Genomic DNA, 11,208 nt, shown 5'->3' with positions numbered 1-11,208 from the left:
AATCAGTCGAATAATGTTTTATTTAAAAGAAAGTTGTTTCAGGAATCAGCTTCACTCATCAAGTGTGTTTGACGCAAGTGCACACAGGATTCTGATTGGTTTACACATCAATAAACTCAGAAAATCTCCAACATGGCCTTCATGTCTGTACATCAATTATAATTCTGTATAAGACGGTCTCGACCCAGTAATGTTTTGCAACAGCATATTCGTAGTTCAGTATGGGCCTTTTGACCCCTCCAGAGTTGTTTTTAGTCAAATATGAAGACTATAAGAGGAGACGGGCCTCCCTGACCATGTGACCAAAATAAACTAATATTACACTTTTAGAAATCATGTATAAATGTGGTTTACAAAGTTCCCATTTTGTTGTGGATGTGTGCACTTTTCTCATTAAAATATTAAAAAAGTATATTTCACACTTTTGAATATCTTTAAACAATGTTATATGTGTCTAATATCTTTATTTCTTCAATTTTGTACATCTTTAACATGAAAAAATACATCAAATACACAAGTCTTTATCAAACATGTTTCCACGTCCTTCCAAGGCCATCTGAATCTGAACAGTATACACTACTACATTAGTGAGCTTAGAGGCTATAAAATGATGATGATAATAAGCATTATTACTGACATGTAATGCACCTATAATAACTAGCACATGCCTGAGCAAGACTGCTTGTTGCAAGTAGGGTACAGCAAGAATACTGCAACATCCTCTTCCATTAAGGGCGGGACACACCAAGGCCACCGTTTTTGAGCGTCGGTTGGCTTAGGGGCTGTTTACACCACACCGTTTTCAACTAAAAACGTAAAAGTTTTTATGCGTTTTGGCCAATCGTTTACACGACAACGGCATTTTGGGTGTCTGAAAACATCAAGTTTTGAAAACATTCTCCATGTAAACAACAAAAACGTGAATTTCTGAAGATGATGACGTCATGCACAAGCGTATTACACATTCAGTCTGTAGTGTTTCATCGCCATCTACTGGCCTGGCAGCAGAATACAGCGTTTTTAGTCGTTTTCGCAGATCCGTGTGAATGGAGATCGTTTTGACAATGGTGTCGTCTGTACACGGGAAACTCAAATGAAAAACTTCTTTGTTTTAAGCATATCGTTGTCGTGTAAACGTACCCTTAGTTGGTTCGATGTGTTACGTTCGTCTGTTTTGTGGGCTGATTCAGCATGTTGAATTGGCGTCGGTGAGAGAGAGAACTCTGATTGGCCGTTCAGCTTAGCGAACGACTCCAGAATAAAAGCAAAAGTGATGAGAGCAAGCAAAGAAGTCAAGACGGTACAGACAGAAGACTGTTATAATTGTATGTCATCTTACCTGAGCATTCGAATGCACGAATATTTTTATAACAACATGAGCCGACTAGAATGAAGAAAGTGATAAGCGCGTTTGATATTCAAAATGGTAAGCAAGCATCTTAGTTTCGGTTTCCCTTTTTGAATGATGAAAATAGACTATTTAAACCTGCTGATATAGACAGTTATTTCCTTACACGCAGGCGCAGAACACACGTGATAGTTGACAGTCGCCTTTAGTCCTTTTGGTGTGTTCAAGCACAGCCTTTTCTTCGAAACGCAGCCAACGAGAGGCAACAACACAGTCAGCTTTCGTCACCGCTAGTTCTTTGACGTCGGCTAGGTGTGTCCCGGGCTTAAGAGTAATTAGTTAATCAAACGAATAACTAATTACTCAATATACTAAATATATCAACAGAAAGTATAATCTCTTTAATTCTCAATATATCCCTTGTCAACAGCTAAGACTTACAAAATGGTATGGATTGCAAATAACAACAAACAGATATCAATGCCATTGTTAATTAAATTGGTACTATTGCTCCTCACACATATTAATATAAAAACATTCCAATTTAGGCCCTAATTTTAAGATGTATGCATTTCAATTGCACACAAAACATCCATCCATTTAGATTACACAGTTTTAAACTAATAAGCTTAATGTGATGCATATTTGTCAGTCATACATGAACGAACGAAACCGGTACAATGTCTGTAATGGTACAAATAAACTACATGTGCTTTAAATACACAGTAACCAAGCTTATATATGCATCATCAATAAATCCAATTTCTTTCAATATCAAACATTTTAACTAATTGAATATTGCTTGTTTCACAGCTAGTTTTAAACATGTTCATACTTTTTCCAATTAATACATTTAACTGTTTTCACAATAAACAGATTTATGCTGATTCTGAGCAATCTGAATACAAATAGTTAAACTATGCCATTTATTATTACTTTTATTTATTTATATAAGACTGACAAATATACATTATATAAAATCAAAATGGATGGAAATTTTATATGAAATTCAAATACATCTTAAATTTAGTCCTAAATATTTTCTGAGTGTAGAAAATAGTAGCATTTTAATTTTATGAACCAATAATCTGCTTTCTTTATTACTGCCCCTCATTTTTGGGTCTTTGGTGTTTTTTAAATGTCACACCATTTACACCATCTCCATTTCTTTGCTTAGTGAGCAGAGTATTTTGCTATGAGTCCGCAGATTTCTGGAAGAGCTGAAACTCTTCCCACATGAAAGGCAGTGGTACGGCTTCTCTCGCTCGATTGTTTCCAGGGATCCCGAGCACTCGTAGGCTTGTTCTTCTTTGTGATTTCTTTGGTGCATTTTCAATTCACAAGCTCTAGTGAAAGCTTCACCGCACTCGGAGCACTCATGAGCATTTACACCATCATGCATCTCCTGGTGCTTCTCACTCGCATTCATCTTCGGTTGTTTTTTATGGACTGATGGCGATTTGAAGCACAGATGAGATTTGAGACTGACCTCCTGTATGAAACTCTTCCCGCACTGATCACACGTGTAAGGCCGCTCTCCAGTGTGAATTCGCAAGTGCACGTTAAAGCTTTCTTTACGTTTAAAACCTCTCCCGCAGTGCTGGCACGTGAAGGGCTTCTCTCCGGTGTGGACTACCATGTGAATCTTCAGGTGCGATTTCTGCGAAAAACATTTTCCACACTGAAGGCACGTGAACGGTTTCTCCTGAGTGTGAATTCGCATGTGCAAATTAAAGCTCCCTTTACATTTGAAGGTGTTTCCACACTGATGGCACGTGAAAGGCTTCTCTCGCGTGTGAACTCTCATGTGAATCCTCAGGTTGCCTTTCTGGGTGCAAGCCTTTCCACACTGAAGGCACGTGAAGGGCTTCTCTCCGGTGTGAATTCGTATGTGATTCCTAAGGATTTTCCTCTCTGTGAAACTCACTCCACACTGCTGACATTTGAAAGGCTTCACTCCGGAGTGAATTCGCATGTGCATATTAAGGTTTCCTTTGCTTGCGAAGCTCCTTCCACACTGATGGCACGCGAAAGGCTTCTCTCCGGTGTGAATTCTCACATGAGTTTTCAGGTTTACTTTCTGCGTGAAACTCTTTCCGCACTGACGACACGTGAACGGCTTTTCTCCAGTGTGAATTCGTATGTGATTTTGAAGGATTCTTTTCTCTCTGAAACTCTTCCCGCACTGAGGGCATGTGAACGGCTTCACTCCGGTGTGAATTCTCATGTGCATATGAAGCCTTTCTTTGCGTGTGAAACTCTTCCGACACTGAACGCACGTGAAGGGTTTCTCTCCGGTGTGAACTCTTAAGTGCCTCGTCAGGAACCTTTTTTGAGTGAAAACCCTTCCACACTCTGAACAGGTGAAAGACCTTTTGGCTCCTTTTCGTTTGGCCTTTTCTTGGTTCAAATCTGTGTCAGTCGGTAAGCAACTCAAAGATTCGTCTTCAGTATTGAAATTCTGATTGAAGCAATGGTGCTTCTCGTCAAGGTCATTCAGTTCTTCATTTTCTTCTTTAACTTCCACTAAACCTAAAGTGAGAACAAACAAAAAAGTCAAAATTCATTCCAAGATAGGGACAGGTTATTTTTTAAGGCCCTGATATACTCATGAAAGTTCTTTTCTATTCTCTGCTAAGAAGTTGGAAATACCTTGCATACTATAGTATCTTCATCTTTTACTCTGCACGGCTCAGAATAACTCATGTCTTCACTCTCCTCTTTAATAAACTCAATCATTATCAAGTCACCAATGCTGCTAAAAGCGATGTTTAGATGAATATGTAAATATGTACCAGCTCTGCAATTCAGCTATCCAGTCGAGTCAGGTCATGTTTATTTAGCAATTTATACCAGAGGTCTTTAGGATCACTTGAAAAATTACAGGTTGGAAATAAACTTTGCAGGACTGTGGGTCTCCAGGAGCAGGGTTGAAGATGTCTGCTTTATCTATACAATCAGTGTCGCTTTCAATTAGAATTAAAACTTAAATTTCTACTAAAGCAGCTCTCTATTGTGTTCATCTTTTTACTCACGCTGGGAAACACCTTTGAACTACCATTGGTCCGTGGCAATGACTCTAGGTAGGTGTGGTCTGAGGCTTTACACATTCTCGCAGGTTTCGCACTCGCACCAAAAGCTCCCACACCACTGATCTAAACAAGTGGCGCTCTCATAAAGCCGCCTCTCAAACATCTCGGAAGTACCGGATTGTCTTCTTTTTCAGAGCTCATTGCTCTTAAATGGACAAATACATTAAAAAAATTGACATTTTCACATAATTTTGTGCGTATTTGGTACTTCCAACTACTTGAGACTGATAGACGGCTTGTGCGCAACACCAGCACCATTTAACCGGAGCGAATGAGACGAGTGAGTGAGAGGAGGCGGGTGTGTGTCAATTCGCCATCAGAGAGAAGAGACCGAGAACGCGCACATATCGTTTCTGCAGTATCGATAGTCCTCAGATGCCAAGGCTGTAAAATATCTGCCATTAATTTGATCTCATGATGTTATTACTCCACCACCTGCGTGACACCATTAACCAGCATGGCTGAATGACAAATTTGCGACTACTTAATTTCTTCAATGATGCATCGTACTATGGTAGAAACGCAGTGAGTTTCAAAAATAAACAAAAACATAAAAAAGCTAAATACACCTGACGCACGTTCTTAGATTTCTTGAAGTAGAGTTTAAAAAACATGCTGCATTTTGTCTGGTTAATTACGAAAAGTTACACCACCATCTTGCTCTACCAAAAACAAGCACACACAACTTCCCAAATCGTAAATGGGTCAATGACGTAATGCTTAAAAACGGGTTTAAAAGCTTAAAAGATACCATATATATTTAGTACCTCTCCCATGTATGTACTCACTTTATCTTTTCAAAAACCATTAGTTATTTGTAATTTTTCTGTTATGTAAAGTGTCAAAATATTATGTGGTGCGACCGCCCGGCCATAGCTGCTGTTTTGGAAACGTCTTTGAAATTGCTCTAAATTTATTCAGATTTATTTTCTGCACTATTTGGCATGATTTTCAAAGTGTTTTGTAATCCTTTACAAAATTGCAAAACATTTGTATTTATATTTCCATCATAATATTTACACAAACTTTGTCCGATGATGTCCATTTTATGAAATATCATGTGGTGCGACCATCAAGAAACTACCACTTTGGGACTTTTATGTTGAAATCCATTCAAAGAGAGGAAGTTGCATCATATACCAATTTGCCAAGGACCCATGGAAGCAGCAAGCGGTTTGTAACTCTCTCTTAAATTTGGAAACAAATAAACTTTTTAATGGCTGGTATGTAGTTACCACATTTGGATATCATGTGGTATGACCTCAAAAAAAACTATGAATATTAAGTAATTTCCTCAAATATATATTTTTATTATAGATTTCATAGTGACCTTTTGTGGGAAGCTAACTTGTTTTGTGTAGGTGGCCACTTCTGTGCCTGTAAATTTTGACTGAATTTGAAAATATCATGTAGTGCGACCAAATAGCATGTAGTGCAACCAATTCAGAGTGTTTTCCATGAAACATATGTCCTAGACTGGCAGTTTTTGTGCTTTTATATTCAATTGATAGTTTATATACATAAAGTACTTTATTTTAGTATCATTTGGAATAGATTTTTATGCAATTTGGGTCATCTTTGTACAATATGAGAAAAATGCAAAAACATAATTTAGAGCATGTAAATTCAGTTTGATAATTATGTATTTATTAGTAATTTATTATGTATTTATTTCTAACTATTTTAATCTATTTTACCAGATGCCACTGCCGAGCAAAATAAAAACCGCTCGCCATAGGCAGCGTGTCAATTCTGACCTTGCAGCAAGAGAGAAGTACCTCGCTAGGACAAGAGAAAGGTATGTATAAAAAAAAATAAAAATAAAATAAAAATGAAACCTATAAATAAAGCAACACGGAGTTTGGACAGCTTATGTGTTTTGCATTACCTGGAAGAAATGAATTTTTTCATTAACATGTTCTTCTGCTGTCATCTATCATTGGTCCAAAGTAAAGCAGACTATACACCATAGATTTATGACATGATGCTATATTACATCAGGTGAAAAGAACTCATTCATGTGGCCACAAATTCCAGATGTCATTTTCTACTGTAAGAAAGACGTTCATGCTGTCAACTCAGATCCTGATCCAGCAACCCCTCGCTACTCTAAATTGAGCAGCCAAGATTGGGCAAAGTTCAGAAATAACTGGGGTTAAACAAAATGCCTGCAGTTAACACCATGTGCCGCACCCATCAGCAGATTGGTTGGATTGATTGGATGATTGTCAAGTTCAGTTAAATGTTTGTTTGTTCACAAGGCCACTAACTGTTTGTGATGAGGCATGATTACATGATTATACATGGTTCTGATAAAAATGTATTCATTCCAATGTCATAATCAAGTTATGTTTGCGATGATTTTCATAAATTTCCTTTTTTATAAAATGTTTGTTCATAAAAATTCTGTGAAATTTTAATAAAATCTGGTTTAAATCTATTCTTTGTATGAAATGTATTGTTGACTGATCTCTTTATATAGATTTTTAACAATATAAGGTCTTTGTATCATTTGGAGGGAACACTCATCATGTGGTGTTACTAATAGCAATAACTGTTTAAAATAAAATAAAAATACAATTATTTCTGTGGCTGAAATATAAATCACTGATATATTATGCTTAAGTGAATGGTATTTTTAAACATTTTTATCAGATTTATGCGATTTACAGGGAAAAAGTCTGTTAACTGCATTTAAGAAGGCTACTGAAATTGCAGAACAAAAATATGAGATCATTATATACAAAAACTCAAAAGAAAAGCAAATACTTTGTTTTTAAACACTTTAATTACTGAGAACATATAAAAAAATAAAAATAAAAAAGTTAAGGAAATGAATTCATTTTAAGCATAGGTGTGATTGGCAAAGGACAAAAAAGCAGGAAAATATACGGTGCGGCGACAGCATTTCCTTTTTGTTGAAAGCCCAGATAAAAGTAAAAAGCTATTTCTTTGTGTAGATCCATGTCTGAGGCAGTTCGACTTCACAAGCGCATTTCTTTACACACACACACACACACACACACACTTGAGTAATGAATTGGAAACACTCGTGCACTGTTACGAATGCCTGTCCGGCAATGTGAAACAATGGCAAGCACACGCAACTTCTACGCAAGACTGTATTCTCGAAGTGTTTCGACATTTTATTCTTATTCTCAAAGTGTTTCGACATTTTATTCTCAAAGTGTTTCGACATTATTCTCGAAATGCTAGATTTTTATTTTTTTTACAGATTTCTTTCTTTTTTCGGATTTCTTTCTCTTCTTTCTCTTCCATAGGCTATTCTGATCATGCTATGACATTTTCTCATTGTGCAGCTGGCTCTAGAGGCAGTATAGAGCTCGGGTGTAGACGTTATGGAACGGTGCATTGTGGGTAACGGCGACCATTTTAGAGGCAACGCAAAGGCCGGTTTGGAATAAGGTAATAGCGTAGCCAGCCGGCCTCCACCGCCATTGAGAAAGAGTTATGGACCGTGACAAAAAAAAGTTGGCTATACTGTATACTGACAAACTTAATAATGAAGCCAAACAACACTACTTTAAAAAAAAATTGAGAATATAGGCGAAATCGATCCCTATGAACAGAGTATGGTGTAATAATTATGAAAGTTTACCAAGCCTCAGTTTCCCTGATATTTTCTCCTACCTGGTCTGCGTGGAGTGAGCGCGTACACCTCCGATCAATTAAAAAATTTCAAGTCACTGGAGGCTCACATGCAGTTCACAAATGGATGGGTGCAAGATCTGCAGATCTGCAAAGTAAACTCGGAGAAAACAATCGTTCGCACTAAGGTAACGTTAACCAAGCATCAGTGGTGACACACACACACTTGTCAGATTCTGTGAGCTATGAAGCTTGTCTATGCGGGTTTGTTACACTTCAAGAGTAATTACTCACCTATCATACGTGCAATAATCCACTGTTTTCGTCCCAAGCCATCCGACGCCTCTTGGTGATTTCAGACACCAAGTCTCCTTGTGTTTTTTTTCCAAGTAGGAAAATGGTGAAAACTAACATGATTTATGAGGCGTTTGCCCTGTCGATCGTGAGACCGATTACAGCAGTTCACAATACAGCAAAACTGAACCATTTTCCAAAAAATAACCTAAATTAAACCTAATATTATCAAATGACCAACGTTACAATTTTAATTACCTACTGCCTACTATACAGTACATCTACTTCCGTACCGTGATTCCCACAATGCATTGTGACGTGAAGAAACGATCCCAAACTCTATTTTCTAACCATGTCGGGGGAGTTATTCTTATGCATTTTAGAATAATGTCACTTGCCAGGTCATGTAAGGGGTAGACTACAGAATGTATTATACTTGTCAAAACGAAAATAGGAACTGCACTATGTCTGTCTTTACATTAATTTTGTCTTGTTGTCGGCTTCAGCTAAGAAAAGAAATAGTTCGCCCCACACGTCCAAAATTCTTAACACACTTTAGATAACCTTTATAAGGCTCTTTGGTGGAGCTCTGCTTTAAATGAAGTTCCATCGTGACAAATGAATGGACTACTTGCAGAGTGACATAAAGACATGAATCAGAGGCACAAAAAACGTTCACAGCGGTGAGCGGTCATTATGTTTACCAATACCCGACACGTGCCTTGCGCGCGCAACCTGGTGTCCTCCTCGATTTCTGTTCTTTACGACAACAAAGCACTTGAACGCAATACACTCATAATCACGACTTTAGAAGTGGGAAGTAGGAAAGTTCCTAAAGCACATGAGCAGCATTAAGGGAGGGACAACAGTGTAATTATAAACTTAATTACAGGGCTCGACAAATTTAGTCTAAAATTAAATTTTGTCCGACCGGACAAGTAGCCTGATTAAAACGTCAATAACAAAAAATAACTAGTAGGGAATCACTAAAACATGAGAATGATTCTGATTTTATTACGTTTATTGTAAGTTGTGATTGATAGTGGATAATAAACAGTTAAAATTAAGTCGTTTTGAACAAATCAGTTGAGTCAAAGATTTAATGACCCATTCATAAACAAGTGTCTCATTCATGAATGAATCAGTCACTTGAATGAATCGTTTGAATGAATGAATCAATGACTCACTCATTAAGACGGTCGCCTGTCGCCATCTACTGTCGGTTTAGGGTTGTGTTTAAAAGTATCATTCTTTCCAACGATTCTTATTTTTATATTTAAAACAATATCATAACATTATTTAATGCAATTGTAATTTTTCAGTGTTTAATTGGATCAGCCCTACCTAGGGTTATTATTCTAAATAATTGAATTCATTGATCAAATTTAGGAATTGAAAATTAACAAGTAATACATACATTTAATAAGATTTGGGGGGGGGGGGTATTTCAATATGCAGATTTAAATACATCAAAGCTGATTGAACACTGACGAGAATATTGCTTCAGAATAAATTATATTTATGCAAGTACAATGCAAAAAAAAAAAAAAAAAAACACGAATACAGAATAAGTGCATTGTATCAAATTATCCATTTAAATGGTAATATAAAGTGGGACCTGATACAATATGATCAATTAAATGTGTATGTATAACTACAGCCAACTTTGTTACCTTATTGTTCTATAGCAGTTATGAATGAATGAATGGACACCAACCTATTTGTTCCTCAGTGTCTTCATCTTTCACTCTGCATGGCTGAGGATAACTCATGTCTTCACTCTCCTGTTTAATAAACTGCATCGTTATAACAGTATGTCTGAGTTCTGCACACTTATTAATACACAGATCTCCGTTGCTTCATGGAGTCACTCCTGCTCGCTAAACGCATCTTCGCCACATTATTATAATGATGAGATTATACGCAATGAATCTATACTCGCACACGTCTTCAACCTAGTAAAAGTGCTTATACCGAACTAGTTCAACTTTAAAATACACTCGTTAGATGTGGTAGATATGTGACACGCTGTACAAACAACTTTAAAGCGTGTGTTGTTGTTGTTGTTCTTCTTCTTCTTCGGTTTATAGGCGGTTCGCGTTACCGGGTGTCTGCCGCCGCCTACTGGGCTGTAAGAATGATCTTGTTTTTGATGCTAAATCATGTGCTAAATGCGTGTACGTATATGGGCGTTTCTTCAACTAGGGGCACTTTTAGGCTTGTGAAGTTGAATAAACAAAACTTGTTCAAAAGTCACGTAACACATAAGTCTCATAAGTTTAAATAATTTGTCTAGTTTTAAGGTCTGTAAGAGGACACACTTAGATTACAAGAGAAATTGTTAATATTTTACATTTTTTCCGACCTGCAATGAACAAATGTCATGTCCAACACATCTCTATATACAGCTGTTATTTAAAAACAGAATAACTTATGCCACTCAAGAATTGTCTAAGATGATTTTTGTAACTAGTTTTATCAGTTTTTCCACAATGTACAATAATTATACATTATGTCAATGAGATAAATTAACTGCCCTAAGGACCAAATGGTGAACTATACACCTGTCACACTCTGAAATGTAATATTGGTTTGGGCAAGAGCTTATTAGAAAATAAATAACTTGAATTTTTATATTAAGTAGAGCATGCTCTCATAAATTGTGGATACATTTTTAATGTGTGATGAGAACTTTTTAAATGTTTTTAAAAAATGTGTGTGGTGATGGAAATGACAGGGTGGTGGTGGAAATGACAATGAATTAACGTGAATGTAGAGAAACAGTAATATTTTAGAGAAATATTTATTTGAAAAACTCTTAAACTCATCACACTCAGCAAACTCAATTCACAAAGTCAATCTACT

At 36.7% G+C, this 11,208-nt stretch overlaps 1 protein-coding gene across 1 annotated transcript; it reads right to left on the bottom strand.

The window, feature by feature from the left end:
* On the bottom strand, positions 1–10,424 carry LOC308695429 (uncharacterized protein). Its single transcript, XM_081373568.1, has 2 exons — positions 10,061–10,424; positions 1–3,880 (listed from the first exon to the last, which is right to left on the bottom strand). Exons 1-2 carry the CDS (start codon positions 10,143–10,145, stop codon positions 2,499–2,501), a joined length of 1,467 nt encoding a protein of 488 aa, XP_081229694.1. The 5' UTR covers positions 10,146–10,424; the 3' UTR covers positions 1–2,498.
* Between the last annotated feature and the right edge of the window lie 784 nt (positions 10,425–11,208).

This window comes from Scardinius erythrophthalmus, assembly GCF_964197995.2.
Source record: "Scardinius erythrophthalmus genome assembly, chromosome: 9".
Taxonomy (NCBI): domain Eukaryota; kingdom Metazoa; phylum Chordata; class Actinopteri; order Cypriniformes; family Leuciscidae; genus Scardinius; species Scardinius erythrophthalmus.
Note: the sequence above shows the minus strand (reverse complement) of the source record. Positions and strands in the feature narration are given on the sequence as shown.